Source organism: Bubalus kerabau, chromosome 2, assembly GCF_029407905.1.
Source record: "Bubalus kerabau isolate K-KA32 ecotype Philippines breed swamp buffalo chromosome 2, PCC_UOA_SB_1v2, whole genome shotgun sequence".
NCBI classification, from domain to species: domain Eukaryota; kingdom Metazoa; phylum Chordata; class Mammalia; order Artiodactyla; family Bovidae; genus Bubalus; species Bubalus kerabau.
This window is the reverse complement of record NC_073625.1, coordinates 48,286,225-48,309,352: the sequence shown is the minus strand read 5'-3', so window position 1 is coordinate 48,309,352 and position 23,128 is coordinate 48,286,225. Positions and strand designations below refer to the sequence as shown.

Below are 23,128 nucleotides of genomic sequence, written 5' to 3'. Positions count from 1 at the left end.
ACTCCCAACAGCTTTGTCGACATAGTGTGGATTCCGATGACAGTTTTTCTTCATGTAAACAATTTATAAGAGGCAAATATATAGGGACAATAATTTAAAAGACTTTCAGAATATTCCTTTTAGATGTTAAAATTTACAACTGCTTCGACCGTCTGTCTGTACGATAATTTTTTTCAGATACTTTTCAAATACTTCAAATAAATGAGCATCTTGTTTCAGCAGGAAAATATACTTAAAAACACAAAACTTGCTTTTAGGTTCCTTGACTTTTATAAACAATTTCCAAGGAAGCTCTGGCTTCAAATACTGGAACTGGTTCATCCAACTGAGGTCAGAGAGAACATTAAAACTGAACAACTTGCTTCTTTCTTCCTTGATTTTTCTGAACAACTTCCATTGTAACTTTTGCCTCGTATAGTGGAATGGGTTCATCCAACTGAGGTCTGAGGAAGAATGAAATTATTAGAAATGTCTAGTTAAGGATGAGGAGAGTACACAGCAGGGTAGTTGACAATTGCTGTAGTTCAACTCTATTACTTTAAGTAAAATTTGTCCATTAATATTTCCACTATTAAAAGTGGTTAGATTTTGGAAGGGGAAAAGACCCATTCTCTCCATTCCCTTTTTTAATTCCTCTTTTTTGATAAACAGATTCAGCTGAAAAAAAATTGTACTTTTCCCTCCTGTCTACCTGTGGGTTATTTCAAATTGCTTTGGGAGGGGTGATGTGGATAAGCGAAGGGGCTGATACAGTATGGAATGCAGTAAAGAAAACTCATGAACCACTTCTATCTTAGGGAATAATTACTTACTGGTGTATCACAGGATACACTTTAGAAATATTAAACAGCAGCTGTTTAAGCAAAATGTAACATATGGTGGCAACAAGTATACTGAGAAAGCTGAAACAAAAATGGGAATGCCCATTTTATCTCTTGGAGAATAGAAAAATAAACAAGAACAATGATTTGGTTGTTTAGCATACCTAAAAACACCAGTTGATAACTTCTCCATCACATCTTTTAAGATACGTAGCTGGAAAAGACTGTTAAGGTGACAATGTAAAGGAGTAAATAAAACTATCTGATAAGCAGAGGATGCTAGGCAGGTCACCTATTTTTGTAACAAATTCTGTAAGCTGTCCAGGTCTACCTCTAAACCAGGAAAATGGTGGAAGTGATTTGAGAGAGAGAGTGACATAATAGAGCATAAAACTTCAAAGGACAAGTGATGAAAGAAGCCTAATGTTTTTCCTTAAGTAATGACTAGTGTTAACCCACGTGAATGGTATTAATAACAGAATGGGTCAGGGTTTCATCTTAGCGCTAAATATGGTATTTTAGTTAAAAATTTTAGCACTTATATTTCTTACTTTAGGTGCACATTTATTAAGCTAGCTGATATATGGTATGTATGCAAGCAAGTTAATAATCTCTGTGTCTAACATATGCAAATAAGAATAAACAGTATAAAATTAAAAACTCTAGTCATTTAATTGAAATAATATTAGAGCTGAGAGTCTATATAACTGCTGCTGCTGCTGCTAAGTCGCTTCAGTCGTGTCCGACTCTGTGTGACCCCATAGATGGCAGCCCACCAGGCTCCCCCATCCCTGGGATTCTCCAGGCAAGAACACTGGAGTGGGTTGCCATTTCCTTCTCCAATGCATGAAAGTGAAAAGTCAAAGTGAAGTCACTCAGTTGTGTCCAACTCTTGCGACCCCATGGACTGCAGCCCACCAGGCTCCTCCGTCCATGAGATTTTCCAGGCAAGAGTACTGGAGTGGGGTGCCATCGCCTAACTGATAGTACAGGAGAATTATTTATGATGTATAATCACACAATTGGAAGGCTATCTCTATATAAATCATAAGCATCAACTGGCTCATGTGTGATGCAGCTGAGGGGGGTTTGCACAAGTGAGGACTAAAGTTTGATTCAGGACTCTAGGAAATGTAAGGGAGAAAATAGAAACATAAGCTACTTTAAAGATATTTTTTAAAGGACCTAAAGAATACTGATTCACTCTTTGTTACTGCAAATTCGCTTTCTTCTGTTAATGAAATTGCCAATGGTATGTGTAAGTGTGTGTGTGTGTATGTGTATATATATATAAAATATGTATTTCTGATTTTTGAAAATTTAACATTTCTCATAAACATGTCATATTTGAACTTGGTCCATGGGTTTGTCAGAGAGGTTAAAATCTTACGGTGTGGGGGAAAGGAGAGCAGTTGAGAGAATTAAGTAATACAGGCAGAGGCAGCCAGCCTGCCTTCAGACATGTAAGATTCAAAACTGCTAACTTGTGTTACTTTTAATACAGTGTCTATAATTAACATCCCATGGTATTCCTGAGAATTACAGTGTTATTGGACATTTCATTATTTAAAGCTGAAATTTAAATAATTCTTTTAGAGAGTTAAAAATTGTTTATTCCAAATTTAATAGGAAAATATTTAATCAAAAATACTTTAAATACACACATTCACTACATTAAGGGAATGTTCTGGTTTTGAAATGAACTCTTTAAAACTCAAAATATGGAATATACTAATTAAATACTACTATTTGAAGGCTCTGAAATAAGCTTGCCATAGATTTTAGAGGAGGCTGGCCTTGTACATAGCACGCATATACAATATGCATTTGATAAAAATAATGATGTTCAATGAGACATGCAAGTCTCTTCATGCACAATTATACTCTATTAAGTAACGAGAATGTATTAATATTTATCCAATATATTAATATTAAACATTTTACCAGGTACAGCTGCCTTTAAGACAGGCATCTCAGAAACAAAATGTTTATTCTTAAATTGACCTCGCTCTAAAGAGGTTTGGACCTTTCTTTCAGAACTGCTTTCAGAGTCTCAAGAAAACTTGATTACTTTTACTAAAATGGAATGATTCTATTTTACACTCGATTTGTTACTGAATCACTTCCATTAAAAATAATCAATCCATCTTTCTTTGATAAAGATTTCCTAGCACTGATATTCTTAACAATGCCGCCCCCCATCTTTAATGTAGATGAATATTCTGAAATGCTTTGTGCAGTGCTGCCATAGGAATACAGACGTAGTCTCTTAAGGTGCCTCTGATTTTCTTGAGGCCAGATTAAAATGAAGTAAATTTTTCCATGTCTCCTATAGTTTGATTTCTCATTCAGAAACGAGCGAGACAGCTTGGGTGATTCCTGTCCTGGCACTTGCCAGCTGCATCCTTGGGCGTGTATTAACCTTTTATCCTTCTGTTTCTTTACTTGTGACAGAGGGATAATAACAATACTTAAATTTCACAGGGTTGTTTTCATATTTAAATAAGTACCTATACACACTTGGAACTAGCTATTACCATTATTACAGAATTTAATGATGAGAATACAAGGTACATTTCAAGCCAGAAATTCAAATCGGTAGGAAAAAGGATATAAAGATACTTTCCCTGTTGTACATTTGACAGATTCCAAACTTCATCATTAAGGAAAGCCACTGCTGCTCCCTTGAGGAAAAGGCAATGACTATCTGGAGGATCCAGCTTGGATAAAATACACAAAGAACGCTCAGTTATTGTGAGTTTAATAGCAGGAGAATGATTGGTATCTTAGGTCAGAAAAATTTTTACACAAGTAATACCCAAATTGCAAGTAATCAGCACACAGACTTTAGTAACAGTATGTACAGTGTAATTTCTTTTCTAATTCATTGTCCAAAATTATGAAACAGCAAGGTCAAAATGCAAGGCCAGTCCAGAGGTGATAATGTGGTATTACGGGTGTCTGTGTTTCTGTGTGTGTGTGTGTGCGATTTCTAGCTGCTACTCACCAGTGTGTGTGTGTGAGTGAGATTTCTAGCTGTTACTCACCAGTGTGTGTGTGTGTGTGATCTCTAGCTGCTACTCACCAGTGTGTGTGTGTATGTGTGTGTGTGATTTCTAGCTGCTACTCACCAGTGTGTGTGTGTGTGTGTGTGTGTGTGATTTCTAGCTGCTACTCACCAGTGTGTGTGTGTGTGTGTGATTTCTAGCTGCTACTCACCAATGTGTGTGTTTATGTGTGTGAGATTTCTAGATGCTACTCACCAGTGTGTGTGTGTGTGTGTGTGTGATTTTTAGCTGCTACTCAGTGTGTGTATGTGTGTGATTTCTAGCTGTTACTCACCAATGTGTGTGTTTATGTGTGTGAGTGTGAGTGTGTGAGATTTCTAGATGCTACTCACCAGTGTGTGTGTGTGTGTGTGATTTCTAGCTGCTACTCACCAATGTGTGTGTTTATGTGTGTGAGTGTGTGTGTGTGAGATTTCTAGATGCTACTCACCAGTGTGTGTGTGTGTGATTTTTAGCTGCTACTCAGTGTGTGTATGTGTGTGATTTCTAGCTGTTACTCACCAATGTGTGTGTTTATGTGTGTGAGTGTGTGTGTGTGAGATTTCTAGATGCTACTCACCAGTGTGTGTGTGTGTGTGATTTTTAGCTGCTACTCACCAATGTGTGTGTGTGTGTGTGTGTGAGATTTCTAGCTGCTACTCACCAGTCATTTTCATGAGGATGTTAGAAAATCATCGAGAATGGAACATGAGAATTCTGGTATGTGAATATCACCATAATAAAAATCCCTGAATTTTGCTGAGAAATGTAAAACTGGAAGAAATGTAAAAATGGAAAACTACACACACGCACACACACACACACACACACACAGTAAATTCTAATTTGAATAATTAAGAAATTGTCATTTTATATAGAAATATTTTGCTAAGTATATGTCAACATGAATGTTTGTTACTAGGGAAAAAAAAATCTTATTTGAAATACTATTAAAAAATTTAGAAGTCATTATTTCCAAACCACTAAATAAAAGTTAAATGAACTCCTCTGCTATATTTCAACTATATTTCAACATCTTGGCCAACAGCTAAAGTTAAAAAAAAAAAAAAAAAAAAGCTATATTTCTTTAAAAATAGGAAATAATTAAAAATTTATACAAATTTAACCACACCGTGCTAAAACACTTAGGCATCATTCTTTGTTAATTATATGCTATTGGTGGTAGTAATGCTTTATTGTTTCTGATAATACCTGCAGGTTTTCTTCTGTTGTTACCCAGTGGCCTCCAACACCAAGAAGGGTGATGATATCATGTTTATGTGGTAGTAGTTGTAATTTTTCAGCTGGTTCGTCATCTTTACTATATAACCTCACTTACAGAAGAATTGTTTAAAAAGAAAGAGAGGGAGAGAACATATATTTTACAGTAATCTGATAAAAATTTATTCTTCAAACTAGTTCTGTTTACTTTTAATGTAACAAGGAAGCATTTTTCTTAGAACAAGGTAACATACGATGTATTCAGACACCTTAAAATAGACTTTTGCATTAAAACTGTTCATAAAATTTACTTTAGATTTAATTATAAATGAGATAACTAAAGATAAAACATTTCTTTCAGTTTGAAAATCAGACAGGATAACAGCACACACCACTAAGTCTGACCGTTTCAATCGTACCGTTGATAGCTTAATACTCTGGGGAAAGCTGACTCCTGAGTAAGGAACTCATAGATTCAAGAATGTCCTACTTTGATGTAATTATTGAAATGTCCATTTGAAAAGTTAATGAACTATACATTCACTTCCACTGAAAGATTTTTCTGAGTTAATTTCAAATCTTGAAAATACTGGCTAAAAGAAACAGCTATGGCCATAGATCCATTTGTTATGATCTTAGAAGATAAATTCTAACAAAATATAAATAGAATCCCTTGGCAGGCTTGTGAAACCTATTCTTAAGGTGCAGTGGCACTACCTAAGTGTGTAGAGATTAGGTGTTAAATAGCTATTGGTTAAACTACAAAAGTTCAAGGAAGGTAAAATGCAAAAAAGTTCTCTGCATTTTCCAAAAAGGGACTGCAGAAGCTCACCATCCCACAGAAGGCAGCCACACATAGCAGAAACAAGTGACTGACTGAGACCTGAACTAATCCAAGAACCTCCGAACCCGTGAAGAATCCGCCTCCTAATGCAGGAGACGCAGGTTCAATCCCTGCGTCAGGAAAAGCCCTCTGGCAGATAGCAATCCACTCCAGTATTTTTGCCTGGAAAATACCATGGACAGAAGAGCGTGGCGGGCTGCTGCTCACAAGGAGTCAGACATGACTGAGTGACTGAGCACAACCATTACAAGCACAACCAGGGAGGCCCCAGATTTCTTGTCGAGATACTTAAATTCCCATGCCTAGACTTCAAAGGGCTTCCCAGGTGGCACCATCAGTAAAGAAGGGAAAGTGAAAGTCACTCAGTCTCTTTGAGACCCCATGGACTACACAGTCCATGGAATTCTCCAGGCCAGCATACTGGAGTGGGTAGCCGTTCCCTTCTCCAGAGGATCTTCCCAACCCAGGGATTGAACCCAAATCTCCCGCATTACAGGTGGGTTCTTTACCGACTGAACCACCATGGAAGCCCCCAGCAGTAAAGAACCGGCCTGCTAATGCAGGAGACGTGAGACAAGGGTTCACTCCCCGAGTTGGGAAGATCCCGTGGAGGAGGGCATAGGAACTCACTCCAGTATTCCTGCCTGGACAGAGGAGCTTGGTGGGCCATAGCCCATAGGGTTGCAGAGTCGGACATGACTGAAGCAACTAAGCACGCATGCATCCTTTTTTAAAAGGTAAGCATGTTCTCTCTTCTGATGGTGCTTAAAATGGGAATAAAATGAAGAAGCTCCAATTCAAAAAGTTAAAAAAACTCTTGAACTCAACTTAATAAATATGTAAGTAATTACTTCCTGGTTCTATTTTTTCCCAGAAATTTACCCATCACAATAAAAAAAATGACAGAGACTCCTGATTTAGTAAAGTGCCCACCTCCAGCATCTAGGACAATGTCCACTCCGAGGCCACCTGTTTCTTCTAAACAGCTTTCAGCCACATGGGCTTTCCCGTTAGAAACATCGATCACTCGAGCTGCAAAGGACAGCAAGTCAGGCGATTGTACTGTTCCCTATGTGATCAGCACAGCTCCCAGAGCAAGAGCAAGAAAAGTAAATAAATTTCTCATCTCTGAAATGAATTAAATGGTTGAAGCAGTTATTGAATCTGAATTATCCTGTTTTTCACTCATCTAACCCAGTGTTGGTAAGGATGAAAGGATGAAGAAACTGGTATAGTCAATAAATTAAAATATGAGCATTCTACAGATAACATATTCCAAGGTTGATCTGTTGACACAGAGGACTGTTCTTTATAGCTAAAGGGTATTTTGCCAGAACTGAGACTCTCTAATTTAGCAAATGTACCTATATAGATATGAACTGAAAGATTAAACAATTTCTTAAGAATGTTCAGATTTAATAGAGTTCAGAGCTCAAAAGTACAAAGATCTATTCTGGATTTGGTACTTCTCTACTACAGGCAGTTTTATCCTTTCTCAGTCACAGAAATCCCAACCTGTACCGGCATCCCCTGACTTGCCCTCCAAAACAAAACAAAACAAAAATTCCTTAAGGTGAAAAAACAAAACAGGATTATTCTAAGCAGAGTCAGTGAAAATAAAACTAACTTTAACTGGTTGTTTTAAAGCACTATATTAAGAGAACAAGCCAATGAGAACTAAAAGATCTCAGAATTTGGGGACTTCCCTGGTGGTCCAGTGGCTAGACTACTGCTCCCAAAGCAGGGAGACCAGGTTCAATCCCTGGTCAGGGATCTACTTAGATCCCACATGCTACAACTAAGAGCTGATGCAACCAAATATAATAAATATTTTTTTAAAAACCTCAATTTGAATTGGAAAATGAAGATACATCTCTATTTCATTTTTGTATCTTTGAATACCTTCTCATTACAGAGAATTCTGCTCAGAGCTGCTCAGGTTCAAGGTGTAGTCAGTCCAGTACTGACTGAAGTCTTGGGGGTGGGCGTGCGGAGACAGGAGAGAAGGGCAGGGTTAACCAAGAGGAAACTGCTCCTTGTCCGCAGTACTATTTATGCTCCTCCCCTCCATTTTCAATCTCTTCTTTTTTTCCTTTTTTCTTATCTCCCTCCTTTCTCAATGCCTGTTTCAACCTTCTTTCCATTTCTTGGTTATCTGCCAAAAGCATAACATAACCATGGAAATAACCCAGGCTTTACTGTTAGACAGGCCTGGGTTCAAATCCCATTCCAGGCCTAGTGGTACACACCCTGGCACATCTTTGGAAAAACTAAATTCTGAGATGCTGTTTCCCAGTTACTTGGCACAGGGTTGTTGAGGATTTAAGGAACTATCATTCATATTAACACCCAGTGAATCTTACTTTCCTTCCTGCAGGCCTTACACTCTGCTCTTCTCTTCATCTGTTAATCTCCAATGTTAATTCTGTTAACTCCAATCTACTAAATTCCATTCCCATCTCCATTCTATTTTGTCAATCTCTATTTTTTCTTTTCCATGTGCATTGCTTTTGGGATAGGGTCAGTCCTTTCAAGAGCTCCCCAGCTGATGCCATATCCTGTTTATCCTAAACTATATGTGACCTGGGTTTCTGTTTAACTGGCTCATCTCCCATGCCAGTGAATCACAGGAAACAGGCAACTTTAGGGACATTTGTTGTTCAGTCGCTAAGTTGTATCCAACTCTTTGCAACCCCATGAACTGCAGCATGCCAGGCTTCCCTATCCTTTACCATCTCTCGGCGTTTCCTCAGACTCATGTCCATTGAGTTGGTGATGCCATCCAACCATCTCATTCTCTGTGGGCCCCTTTAGGTATATATCACCAGGTAAAAGAGGTTGAGAAACGAAAAGTGATACAAAAATATGACTTATTGACTAAAAAAATTAAAGAGGTATCAGGTGTTTCTGAACTGTGTCAAAGTTCACCTAATTCAAACTTGACTAAGTTGATAATGGGGCAAAGAAGAAAAAAATCTGAAAAGTAACTGGGACTTCGCTAGGGGTCTAGTGCTCGCACAGCAGAGGGGCATGGGTCCTCTCCCTGGGGAACTAAGATCCCATGTGCCACACTGTGTGGCCAAAAGAAAACAACAACAGAAAAACCCAAATAATTACAGTGTAAACTTAAGTAACCTTGGACTTAGCACAGGAACTAAGTGCATTTTAAAAATGACACGCATTTGGCATTTTGCAGTTTGTTTTACAAATCGAGTTTTCAAGGTGATATGATATCTCTTCAAAATTTATGTATTCAAGTCTGTGTTGAACACTATTACTCACCTATAGGAGGCCTAAATCTTTCAAGAAACTGCTTGTCTTCAAGGCTGCAGGCTGTTGAAATCACTTTGGCTCCTCTGTGGTGTGCTAACTGAATGGCTATTGTACCAAGTGCCTGTGTGGGGGAATACACAATGGGGTTACAGAGAGGGCGGAGGCTGTGTCTAATTCATCTGCTAGGTTGTTTTTTTAATAAAGAGTAACAGTTTAGTGCTACTTCAGTATATTTTAAAATCTTGTCTGATACAAAGAAAAAATAGGACAAGCTTATTAGAAAGGGAAGCACTGATAGACTGCCTCAAGGAAAAGCTGTGTGTGCTACAGGCTCCCGGCCAGTCTGACTGTAGCACATAACCTCAAGGATGGAGGCAGGCCGAATTCAGAACATGACCTTGGAAACAGAAAAATGGGCCATTAAGGGCCTTGTCAGCATAATGTACTAAGCTAATTATATGGTACATATACAAGTCCAGCAACCTCTCTTTGAAAATAAAAGCACTTCAAAAGTTCCATTCTTTTGCTGACCTGTAAGTTAGTTCAGGGAAATAACTACTATCTTGATGTTGGACACAGGGCTGAGGCCAACGAAGACTGCCTTTTTTTTCCAAAGAAAAATCATTTTCATCAACAGTCAGATATAAAATCTAACATTTTTAGATTTTTATGTAATCTTTTAGTGTCTTTATATTTTGATGTTTATCATGTATCAACATGATGTTTATACATCACTACATATATGTAACATGTTTAAATTAGTACAGTTTTGATCTTGTGTGATATATCTATAAATGAAACACCTTAATCACATAAGTGTAAGTATGAGAGATATGATACAAAATAGGCAGGGAGACCTGGGGTCTAGCTTCAAAGATTTTAGGAGCTATTTCAAGTTTTGTGTAACAGGCATGAATAAAAATGGCTTGTCTGCTTTTTTAAAGTACTAGCAGATTCAAAGCAGTAAGAAACTAAACACTTTTATCATCTATTGATAAAAGCTGCTTATTTTAGAAAATGGGAGTTTGGTATAGGAAATCAGTGAATCAGTTAACTGGCAATACACTGTATTAGTAAGTGGATGGCCCATTTCTCAATTTCCTAAGTATCCTATTTTGGTCTTTTTAAAAAAAAATTTAATTTATTATTTCAACTGGAGGCTAATTACTTTACAGTATTGTAGTGGTTTTTGCCATACATTGACATGATGGTCTGTTTTTTAACAAAACTATTAGCACCTACACTTGCTCCGTCCATTATCAGCACGGATTTTCCAGGCGAGAGATGAGAAAGATAATGCAGGGCTGTATAGACTCGTAATCCATCCCGGATGGTTCCAGCAGCTTCTGTCCACGTGACTTTTTCTGGTTTGTGAACTATCACAAAGAACAAGAGGAAACAATCTGTTAGCAAAGCCCATTAGACCTGCCTCCTGGATCTGTTTGCGTCCATCTCTGCTGCCACCACGGCCCTGGTCCAAGCCTCTACTCCAGTATCTTTCACCTCCACTATGCTTTCTCTGGGAGAAGGCAATGGCACCCCATTCCAGTACTCTTGCCTGGAAAATCCCATGAATGGAGGAGCCTGGTGGGCTGCAGTCCATGGGGTCGCTAAGAGTCAGACATGACTGAGTGACTTCACTTTCACTTTCCACTTTCATGCATTGGAGAAGGAAATGGCAACCCACTCCAGTGTTCTTGCCTGGAGAATCCCAGGGACGGAGAAGCCTGGTGGGCTGCAGTCCATGGGGTCGCACAGAGTCGGACACGACTGAAGCGACTTAGCAGCAGCAGCATGCTTTCTCTGCTGCCATTTTTGCCCATGCACACTCCCCTGTGAATGCAGGAATCAGTGTGCATTTTTAAAAATGTTTTATGGTTGAAGTAAAACATGCAGCAAAGAACATGAAACAAAGTATAGCTGGATGAATAAACATAAAGCAAGTACATGAGTAACTACCATCCTGATTGAAGAAGAGAACACAGCCCTCATGTTGACAGCCTCGCCTCTCCCACCAAAGGCATTTTTTAAAAACTGAGCTATAACTGACATCAGAGGTCACAACCATTCTAGTTTAACAAACGCAAGTTGTTCAATCGCCAAGCTGTATCTGACTTTGTGACCCCATGGACTGCAGCACACCAAGCTTCCCTGTCCATCACCAACTCCCGGAGCTTATGCAGACTCATGTCCATCGAGTCAGTGATGCCATCCAACCATCTCACCCTCTGTTGCTCCCTTCTCCTCCTGCCCTCAATCTTTTCCAGCATCAGGCAGGGTCTTTTCCAATGAGCTGGCTCTTTGCTTCAGGTGGTCAAAGTATAGGAGCTTCAGCTTCAGCATCAATCCTTCCAATGAATATTCAGGGTTGATTTCCTTTAGGATTGGCTGGTTTGATCTCTTTGTAGTCCAGCACCACAGTTCAAAAGCATTAATTCTTTATTGGTCAATTGATCAAAAGCCATCAACTCGGCATATACATTCCTAAACAACGTAATTTTGTTTTGCCTGTTTATGAATTTTATCTAAATGGAACTGTACTATACACATTTATTTCTATCTTCTTTTTTTGCTTATCATTTTTTAAGACATCCTTTTTTGGTACTTGTGGCTACTCATGCTAAGTTGCTTCAGTTGTGTCCAACTCTTTGGACGGTATGGACTGTAGCCAGCCAGGCTCCGCTGTTCATGGGATTTTCCAGGCAAGAATACTGGAGTGGGTTGCCATTTCCTTCTTCAGGGGATCTTCCTGACCCAGGGATAGAACCGGCATCTCCTGCACTGCAGGCAAATTCTTAACCACTGAGCTGGGGAAATGCCACTAGGCTATCGTGCTTTTCATTTTTGATGTCTTATGGCAACATCTAATTTAATAGAATGAATGGGTTATCCACTCTCCAGTCAAGGAACATTTCTGTTTTCCCCCATTTTTTGGTAGTTAGGTATTCTTAACTTTTCGAGAGTTAAGCATTCTTAACTAAGAGTACTCATGTATAAAAGTACTCTTGTGCTGATACACAGGTGTTCTACAGGGTATTTACTGAGGAATGGAATTCTGCCTTTGACATCACTGAACACTTCCACAGTGGCTTATGAATTGACTCTCACAAAGCTGCTGCTTTGAACATCCTTGTCTACCCTGGTGTTACACATTTTTGCCCATCATATGGGTGTGTCATGGTTTCTTACTGTGATTTTAATTTGCTTTCCCCCACCTAGTAATATAGTTGAGCACTTTTCCATGTTTGTGGGCCATACAGAATTTCTTTTTAAAAAAAAATTTATTTCTTTATTATTTATTCTTGGTTGTGCTGGGTCTTCGGGTTCTCTCTAGTTGTGGCCAGTGGGCTCCTCACTGCGGTGGCCTCTCCTGTGGCTGAGCATGGGCTCTAGGGCACTTGAGCTTCAGTAGTCGCAGCACATGGGCTCAGTAGTTGGTTCCTGGGCCCTAGAGCACAAGCTCGATAGTTTTCCATCTGGGCTTAGCTGCTCCTTGGCATGTGAGATCTTCCTGGAACAAGGATTGAACCCGTGTCCCCTGAACTGGCAGGTGAATTCTTTACCACTGAGCCACCGGGGAAGCCCTAGAATTCCTTTTGTGAAGTGACTCTTCAGGTGTTTTACCAATTTTTCTATTGTTGTTGTCTTTTTTCTTCTTTATTTGCAGGAATTCGTAGTATATTTTAGATAAGTCATTTGCTTGCTCATGTGTTATAAATATTATTTTCAACTTTATGGCGTCTCTTTTCAATCTCTTTAGTGGTGTCTTTGAAATGCAGCAGTGTCAGAATGATCTTTTAAAAACATAAATAACATCCTCACACTTCTTTGCTTAAAATTCATCAATGGTTTTCTACTGCACTTGAAACAAAACGTAAACTGCTAATATAGTTTAAGCCACATTAGCTCTATATTGTCTGACCATTCTGGAAAATCCCATGGATGGAGGAGCCTGGTAGGCTGCAGTCCATGGGGTCACTAAGTTGAACACGACTGAGCGACTTCACTTTCACTTTTCGTTTTCATGCATTGGAGAAGGAAATGGCAACCCACTCCAGTGTTCTTGCCTGGAGGATCCCAGGGACGGGGGGAGCCTGGTGGGCTGCCATCTATGGGGTCACACAGAGTTGGACATGACTGAAGTGACTTAGCAACAAAGCTGTTCCTTAATATGTTTAATTATTTAATATTTTGTTTTTATGAATGTGTATACTGAATGTGATTTTTTCACAGTATAGGTAATCCTTTCTAATTTTACCTGAAATCAAGTGTATAACACTTTCAATAGTGTTTACCCTAAGTATTTTTCCTCTTAAGGCAAAAGATTCAGATGGGTTGGACAGTTAGAATTAAACTGGCCAACCAATGCCATCTAGTGGGGATGTAAAGCATCCAAGCACACAATGAAAACATTCAGACAGACAGCAAGGCATTAAAACAGTAAAACATACTAAGCACCAGGGGATATCTCAAACAGTACTTTAATCCTTACAAATTTGAGACAGCAATTTCCCCAGTTTTCCTGATTATCAAATGGCGTTCAGGGTAATAATTTGTCTGATGCCACAAGTTTGAAAGAAAGAAAGAAAGGGAAGTCGCTCAGTCATGTCCAGACTCTTTGCAACCCCATGGACCATAGCCTACCAGGCTTCTCCATCCATGGGAATTTCCAGGCAAGAATACTGGAGTGGGTTGCCATTTTCTTCTCCAGGAGATCTTCCCAACCCAGGGATAGAACCCGGGTCTCCCGCATTGTAGGCAGACACTTTACTGTCTGAGCCACCAGGGGAGTCCAAGTTTGAAAGTCTGACTCTAAAGCCCATCTACTCTAACAGTGCATGTTCAGTCTATGTACAACTTGCTTATATTTTTGAGATTATCTTCCATCATAAGAATTGGTACTACCTATACTTTCATTAAGAAATAAAAAATTTAGTGCTTAAAAAATGGCAGGGCAGGGACACAGACGCAGACACAGAGAACAGACTTGTGGACAGAGGGGGAAGGAAAGGGTGGGGCAAATGTACAGAGCAGCGCTGACACGCACGCCACTGTATGTACGGCAGGCGACTGAAGGGAAGTTGCTGTGTAACAGGGAGCGCAGCCCAGCACTCTGCGACAACCTGGACGGGGGGCTGGGAGGTTCAAGAGGGAGGGGACACATGTATATCTGTGGCTGATTCACAGGTATAGAGACCAGCACAACACTGTAAAGCAATTATCCTCCAATTAAAAATACATTTTAGAAGTTTTATCAGATCAAAATAATGCTAACTAATAAAACCACATTTAAAATTGCAGAGGCTTTAAAATTACATGGTTAGATGTGGTTTAATGTTGAGATCCTTGCTTTTGTATTAGGTGGTCCACAAGTACTTATTGTGTTATAAAAACTAAGAAAATTAATAATAGAGAGCCATATATGGATCAATAATAACAGTATTATAATTCTTTGTAATTATCATTTCAATTCTTTCTACAAGTCCAAGAAATAATGCTGAAAATGTGTGCCAATTTTTTTAAATTTAATTTTTATTTTATATTGGAGTATATTTGACTCAAACATTGTGCTAGTTTCAGGTGTACAGAAAAGAATTCAATTATAAACATACACATAGCCATTCTTGTTCAGATTCTTCTCCCAGGTAGGTCACCAGAGAATACTAAATAAAGCTCCCTTTACTATACAGTAGGTCTCTCTTGATCATCTATTTTATATGTAGTAGTGTGCATGTATGATGGACTTCCCTCAGCTCAGCTGGTTGGCTGCAATGCAGGAGACCCAGATTTGATTCCTGGGTCAGGAAGATCCCCTGGAGAAGGGAATGGCAACCCACTCTAGTCTTCTTGCCTGGAGAATCCCATGGACAGAGGAGCCTGGTGGGCTACAGTCTGTGGGGTCACAACAGTCAGACGTGACGTAGCGACTAAACCACCATCACCAGTGTGCATACGTTAATCCCAAACTCCTAATGTATTTCACCCACCTACCTTTCTTTCCCCTTTGATAACCATAAGTTTTTTCCTAAGTCTGTGAGTCTGTTTTTTCAGATTCCACATATACGTGATATAATATTTGTCTTCCTTTGTGTGACTTACTTCACTTAGTATGATAATCTCCAGGTCTGTCTACGTAGCTACAAATGGCATTATTTCATGCTGTTTTAATGGCTGAGTAATATTCCATCAGATATATGTACCCTTATGGCAGAAAGTGAAGAGGAACTAAAAAGCCTCGATGAAAGTGAAAGTGGAGAGTGAAAAAGTTGGCTTAAAGCTCAACATTCAGAAGATGAAGATCATGGCATCTGGTCCCATCACTTCATGGGAAATAGATGGGGAAACAGTGTCAGACTAAGGCTCTAAAATCACTGCAGATGGTGACTGCAGCCATGACATTAAAAGACGCTTATTCCTTGGAAGAAAAGTTATGACCAACCTAGATAGCATATTCAAAAGCAGAGACATTACTTTGCCAACAAAGGTCCGTCTAGTCAAGGCTATGGTTTTTCTAGTGGTCATGTATGGATGTGAGAGTTGGACTGTGAAGAAAGCTGAGCGCCGAAGAATTGATGCTTTTGAACTGTGGTGTTGGAGAAGACTCTTGAGAGTCCCTTGGACTGCAAGGAGATCCAACCAGTCCATTCTGAAGGAGATCAGCCCTGGGATTTCTTTGGAAGGAATGATGCTAAAGCTGAAACTCCAGTACTCTGGCTACCTCATGCGAAGAGTTGACTCATTGGAAAAGACTCTGATGCTGGGAGGGATTGGGGGGAGGAGGAGAAGGGGACGACAGAGGATGAGATGGCTGGATGGCATCACTGACTCGATGGATGTGAGTCTGAGTGAACTCTGGGAGTTGGTGATGGACAGGGAGGCCTGGCGGGCTGAGATTCATGGGGTCGCAAAGAGTCGGACACGACTGAGCGACTGAACTGAACTGAAGTGATATTACTCTGTTGATGGACACGTAGGTTGCTTCCATGTCCTGGCTACTGTAAATAGCGCTGTAAAGCACATTGGCTGCATGCATCTTTTTGAATTACGATTTTCACTGGATATATGCCCAGGAGTGGGATTGCTGGATCATAGAGTAGTTCTATTTTTAGTTTTTTAAGGAGCCTCCATATTGTTATCCATAGTGGTTTTACTAACTTATATTCCCACCAACAATGTAGGAGGGTTCCCTTTTCTCTACACTGTCACCAGCATTTATTGTTTGTAGACTTTTTAATGATGGCCATGCCAACTGGTGTGAGGTGATACCTCATTGAAATTTTGATCTGCATTTCTCTAACAATTAGCAATGTTGAGCATCTTTTTATGTGCTTTTTGGCTATCTGCATGTCGTCACCGGAGAAATGTATTTTTAGATCTGCCCATCTTTTGATTGGGCTTTTTTTTGTTGTTATGTTGAGCTGCATGAAATGTTTGTAAAACAAATAAATTTTTTATGTTTGACAGAATGGCTTGAGAATTGAAAGCACAAAAGGGCTGGAAGAATTTATTCAATTTTTTACCTCTATCCTTAATATTCTGCAACAAGATTAATAAGACATCTTCAGGGAGTTGTTTGGAACCTAGTTTTTTGATTTGGTGGAAGAACGGACTTGCTAGGAGGTATATAAATTTACTACTATTAATAGTCCAAAATCCAAATTTAAGAGTCCAAAATTGGCCCCACATAGTCTGATTACCAGTTATATTATTCAAGAAAGAACTTAGGAAAAAATTTAATGAAATAGTTCAAGAATACGAAAGAATGTACGATGACTTATAGGTAAGTTATGAAGAAACCATGAATCCTAGCATAAGAAACAAGACTCCCATTGGAGGCTGTGGATATGCTGTGTTCACATCCTTGTTCCTCGCCCACAAAGGTAACTTCCACATGACTTTTCCCCTACATGTTCCTTATATCCTTAAATGAGATATGCCTCATTAAATTTTGTAGTTTTGAACTTTATAGAAATAAAATGGTATCACACTGTTGTATATTTCTGCAACTTGCTTTTCTCACTTAGCACAGCTTGTGAGGTTCATCTATCTTGATATGTTTGACTGTTATTTATACACTTTTTTTTTTTAATACACTTTTACTGATGAGTTAATTAGAAATATCTTTGGTTATCCATTTTCCTGGTGATGACCATTGAAGCTTTTTCTCTTTTTATTCCAGTGACAAACCATGCTGCTATATGGACACTTGGGCATGTCTATGCTGCACATCAGGCCTCTCTGGGGCATGAAAGTACCAGCAGAGTTACTAGGTTTGAGCTGTTAATACATCATCACCTATTAGATCACGCCAAGTTATTTTTCTAAAGCATTTCTAGTAATTTATACTCCCAGTGCTCAAAAGATTCTGTGGCTCCTCATCCTTGCCAGCACTTGGAATGTCAAACTTTATGACTTTGTCAGGCTCAAGGATGCATAGCAGTGGTTTTAAGGTGCTTTCCCCTGATTCTTAAGGAGATGCAGCATGTTTTGTGTGTCTATATAATTTATTCACTTTAATTTAAATATTTAACAAGTAAATTCAGTTCAGTTCAGTTGCTCAGTTGTGTCTTTTTTTTGACCCCATGGACTGCAGCACGCCAGGCCTCCCTGTCCTTCACCAACTCCCGATGCTTGCTCAAACTCATGACCATCGAGTTGGTGATGCCATCCAACCATCTCATCCTCTGTCATCCCCTTCTCCTCCCACCTTCAATCTTTGCCAGCATCAGGGTTTTTCCAATGAGTCATTTCTTTGCATCAGGTGGCCAAAGTGTTGGAGTTTCAGCTTCAGCATCAGTCCTTCCAGTGAGGACTCCTCCTTCCAATGAGTACTGATGCTGAAGCTGAAACCAATACTTTGGCCACCTGATAAGAAAATTTTAAAATTAGCACTTGAGTTAAATTGAATATTGGCCAAAGGATATTAAAAAGAGAAACCAAAAATAAGTGTTTTGAGTCTTTCCTGACTTCAGACTATAGGTATTGTCTAGATTTTATACATATGAAAATTTTAATAAAAAAGAAAAAAAAGTAAAAACTTCTGATTAGGGATATAATTTCAGAGCCAAGGGAGAAACTGCTTTTCAAACCTCTTACCATGAACAGTGTAAGGGAAATATAGAGGTAGGAACACTGTTCAGTTTCAAAATAAAGTTTAGAGATATAAAATTTAATCTGCTGCTGCTGCTGCTGCTGCTAAGTTGCTTCAGTTGTGACTGACTCTGTGCGACCCCATAGATGGCAGCCCACTCGGCTTCCCCGTCCCTGGGATTCTCCAGGCAAGAACACTGGAGTGGGTTGCCATTTCCCTCTCCAGTGCATGAAAGTGAAAAGTGAAAGGGAAGTCGCTCAGTCGTTTCCGACTCTTAGTGACCCCATGGACTGCAGCCTACCAAGCTCCTCCATCCATGGATTTTCCAGGCAAGAGTACTGGAGTGGGGTGCCATTGCCTTCTCCGAAAATTTAAGCTGCTGCTGCTGCTGCTAAGTCGCTTCAGTTGTGTCCGACTCTTTGCGACCCCATAGATGGTAGCCCACCAGGCTCCTCTGTCCCTGGGATTCTCCAGGCAAGAACACTGGAGTGGATTGCCATTTCCTTCTCCAATGCATGAAAGTGAAAAGTGAGAGTGAAGTCGCTCAGTCGTGTCTGACTCTTAGAGAGCCCATGGACTGCAGCCTACCAAGCTCCTCCATCCATGGATTTTCCAGGCAAGAGTACTGGAGTGGGGTGCCATTGCCTTCTCCGAAAGTTTAAGCTAGAAGTAGTCAAATGACGAGCACCCAATAGCTATTTCCTAGGCACACTCACGGCAGATGCAAAGCAATTGTGTTGTTAATAAAAACCACACACACCTGGGAAGTAAGACTTATGAGCTCCAAAACACTGCACAACCACATACCCAAGTAATGCTCATGGACTCGAACAGCCTCACAAAGTCCAGGATCTTCAGAATCCAGGGGCAGAATTCCTGAAAATTAAAACGAGAAACCTAAGGGCAACTATCTAAAAGTGAACTCACTCCTAATGAGAGGCCAGTAAGCATTAGTCTACATTTTCCTCAGTGGAATTTTGAGGAAGCTTCCACCACTAGTAAGGAGAGATTTCAGAAATACAGAAGCAGAGTGGACAGTTTATTTTCTGATATGAGCACTATAATACCTATACTACCTCTTTCTTTTTCTTCTTCCTCTTTCACCTGAGTGATGACAGAGATGATGGCTGACATACAGAGCCAAGTCAGAGATGGGGGAGCATCTGGGCTCCTCATTAAACTGACCCCTGACGTACGGTTAACCTTCCCAGAGTTTGGTTCTACAGGATTCATCAGTACGCTTCCAATAAAATCCCATTTTCTCCTGAGCCAGTTGGATTTTATTTTTGGTCTCTTACAAACAGAATCTTGAATAATACAATGTCATCTGACTTCTTTTTTCTTTTTAAAATTTTATTTATCTATCGCTGCACTGGTCTTCAGTGCTGTGCGCGGGCTTGCTCTAGTTGCGGTGAGTAGGGGCTACTCTTTAGTTGCGGTGCATGGGCCTTTGGAGTTGCGGTTGCGGGCTCTAGAGGGTTCGGTAGTTGCGGCAGTCGGGCCCAGCTGCCCCTGGGCATGTGGGACCTTCCCAGACCAGGGATCGAACTGCTGTCCCCTGCATTGCAAGGTACGCTCTTATCCACGGGACCCCCAGGGAAGTCCCTTACCCGCCCTCCTGGGCAGATAATAAAGACGGAAATAATAAATTCTCAAAGAAAATGCCCAAATCAAAGGCAATTCTGTTAAAAGCTGATGAAAACTTTCCTACACATTTATCTTAACAGCTTCAAGCATGCTGTAAAGCCATATATTTGCTGAGTTTATGCGACTGTCTCCTATGAATACTTTCTACAGAGAAATGGCAACTTCAAAAACTACTTCTTAACTACTTCATAGTTGTGTGTATGAATGTCTAGGACACAGTATAAAGAAATATATTTGCAAAATGGTATTAACCATAGAGTTAAAAAAAAAAAAAGAATAAATGTCTTCAGCAAATTTTTGGTTTTACGAGGGTAGTAAGGGAGCAGCTACATACAATTTACTCGGATGTGGACAAAAGAGCACCTGCAGAGCCAAGTCAGTCAGTAGTCTTCACGTTGATGGCCTGTGACTCTTCCTTTCTCTGGAGTCATCAGTCTAATTATAGACTGAGCTCCTGTCCGGGAAGGGCTGCACCAAGGGCAGCAACAACTGTGGCCACCTTTCTATCCTGTGTGAGCTCAGCTGCTCAGTTGTATCCGATTCTTTGCAATCCCATGGACTGCAGCCCGCCAGGCTCCTCTGTCCATGGGATTCTCCAGGCAAGAATACTGGGGTGGGAAGCCATGCCCTCCTCCAGGGGATAGTCCCAACCTAGGGATCAAACCCAGGTCTCCTGCACTGCAGGCAGATTCTTTACCATCTGAGCCACCAGGGAAGTCTCTTTCTATCCCATTATAGCCAAATACTGAAAAGTTGTAAATGTTCTGCTATTGAGATCAAACTCTCAATTCTCTTCATCAATGGATACTTGAGAGTAAATTCCAAATCTTAGATAAGTACTTGTATATGAAGCAAGGTCACAGTAAACATTAGCAATTGTACAGAAAAAAGAGACAATAGTAAGACAGACGACTTGAAATAAGACTATGACCTATAACTTACCCACTACTTCATCATCTGGTTGAAAGAATGATACCTTGCTTCCAACTAAAATGTGGAGAAAATTAATAATCATTATTACGAGGTTATTAAATATAACATAATAATTAAAATTCAAAAGCCATAGAATGATAAAAGTCACTGACTCAGAGAAAAGGTCAAGAACTTTTAGGACATTTTGACAGTCTGCAAGGGACCATAGGATGTAACACTTCAAATGTGGATTCTCTGCAAAATCTGGGCTGTGCGGTTGTTGACAGCATGGAGCAGGCTCTCTCTCTGTTTAGCTAAGGATGAAGGCATAAAGAAAAATAATCCATTTCACAGCTCTTATGATGATTACACTGGGTACACTGGGTTCCCCTCCTCCTGTTGCTAGTCCAACCTGTCATGATTTTAGCTGCAGAAGTGCAGACATGCAATGGCAATTCTGGTTAGAGTTATGTATGCAATTACTTTGATTTGGGATTATGGAAATAAATTCAGAATGGGGCCAAGAAATTTGAGGACTATACAGAAGTGATAAGTTACACTTCCCCTGTGTATGTAGAGAAAAGGCCTCCACCATCAGTCAATTCTGTAGAATATTTTTCTTCCAATAGTTACAAGAGGAAACAGGAGGAAAAAACCCAGACCTCACTGAATGTCTACTTGTGCCCAGCATTTTAGTGTGTGTTCCCATTTAATCTTCATGGCACACCCATGAAGTAGGTATTATTAGGCCTGTTTAACAGACGAGGAAACTGAGGTGTGGCAGTGAAGTAAGGCAGAAGCCTGCCATCTGGGAGTGGCGCCTCTGGCTGGCTCTGTCTGCGGAAGGGTCCTAACCTGCTGCATCTCTGGATCCTGCCTGTGCCTCCATCCCCTAATATTCTTGCTTTCTGTGCTTTTCTCTTTCCTTCCTGCTGCGGATTCTTGTCTTCCTGAAATCATCCTGATCCTTTTTTCATGGTGTCCTTCATACTCCTTTTATTAAGGATTGTCCTTCAGACAGTGGCACTGCCAGGGGTCCATGCAATCTGTGCGTCTCCTTCATTTCCTCCCTATCCCTGCATGAGCTCACCATTCTATGATTTCAAACACAACCGATAAGCTGACAACTTTCAGATATAACCAGAATCTTGTAAATCATTTCCTGCCTTTATGCGTTTTGAATTCTCCTGTTCCAGTCAATTATTAAGTTCTGTTGATTTGACTTTCCCAGTATTTCTTGAATGTATCCACACTACCTTTGCCACATCTGTCTAGGTTATGGACTTTGTCATTTCTGGCTTGTTGGGTCTATGGCTCAAACGGTGCTCTTGCCTACAGTCCGGTCTGCCTCAAATCCACTCTTCATATGGCCACCCTAATACGTTCTCTACAACCCAACCTGAGAGATGAGATTCAACGTGATCTGGCCCTTGCCTACCCTCCCACCTCATTTTTTTGGGGGTGGGGGAAGGAGTCAGTGTTCATATCATCATTAAAAGATTTTGTTAGATATCTTTTATCCTGCAATTTTTGAAGGGGAATTTTCTTGACAAACTTTTTTTTCTTCTGCCAAGTATCCTGCCTATGACTGTTGCCCAGAACTTTATACAGGGTCTCAGTTTCCCCATCAGGGATCAAACCTGTGCCCCCAGCAGTGGAAACTTAAGAGTCTTAACCACTTGGATTGGCAGGGAAGTAAGTCCCTATTTACCTTTTAAATACTCAATTTTAGGCACACCTTAAAAATTTAATGTGAGTACAGCTATTGACCATTATGTAAATTTTGACCCAAAGCCAAGCTACACAAGTAATTTATGCTGGGTTGTAAACATCATAAAAAGGACAATGCTGGTCATGCTATTCAAAATGATTACTTGTGGATTTAAATACATAATCTCTAAATATTTATTTACTAAACTGTAACAAGCTCTTCAATTACAAAATACCATTAAGTTCTATTTTTCTTTTTAATTAAAAAAGGAAAAACACTTCTGTATAGTTTCTTTGTATTGAAGAAGTGTGTATAATTTTAATGTGTCAGTAAAATAATTAGCTACCATTTAATTTCCATTATCTTAGAAAATAAGTACAGATACTTCTATCTGTAAACTTACCATCTAACACAATTCCAGCAACTTCTCTCCCAACAGGAAAGAATTCCTTTTCCATCTTCATTTCTGCAAGAAGCTAAATAATGACAAAGACTTGAACTTATTGTCAAGAATAAATTCTAACCTCTATTTATACAAGAGAAAAGCAGGAGCAAAAATCA

General features: G+C 39.8%; 1 protein-coding gene across 4 annotated transcripts in view; it reads right to left on the bottom strand.

The window, feature by feature from the left end:
* Nucleotides 1-247: 247 nt before the first annotated feature.
* The window catches only part of CRYZL1 (crystallin zeta like 1), a 34,058-nt gene continuing 11,177 nt past the window's right edge, over nt 248-23,128 (bottom strand). For 2 of the 4 annotated variants that reach the window (XM_055567662.1, XM_055567663.1), the window contains exons 4-13: nt 22,971-23,043; nt 20,887-20,931; nt 19,105-19,173; nt 10,449-10,582; nt 9,216-9,327; nt 6,867-6,965; nt 5,081-5,202; nt 3,436-3,541; nt 986-1,031; nt 248-443 (exon numbers count right to left, since the gene is read on the bottom strand). In XM_055567662.1, the coding sequence (XP_055423637.1) occupies nt 344-443; nt 986-1,031; nt 3,436-3,541; nt 5,081-5,202; nt 6,867-6,965; nt 9,216-9,327; nt 10,449-10,582; nt 19,105-19,173; nt 20,887-20,931; nt 22,971-23,043 (906 nt within the window). In that variant the 3' untranslated portion in view covers nt 248-343. Of the gene's footprint in view, nt 444-985; nt 1,036-3,435; nt 3,542-5,080; nt 5,203-6,866; nt 6,966-9,215; nt 9,328-10,448; nt 10,583-19,104; nt 19,174-20,886; nt 20,932-22,970; nt 23,044-23,128 lie in introns of all 4 variants that reach the window. The other 2 variants (XM_055567665.1, XM_055567664.1) reach the window with 2 other exon arrangements.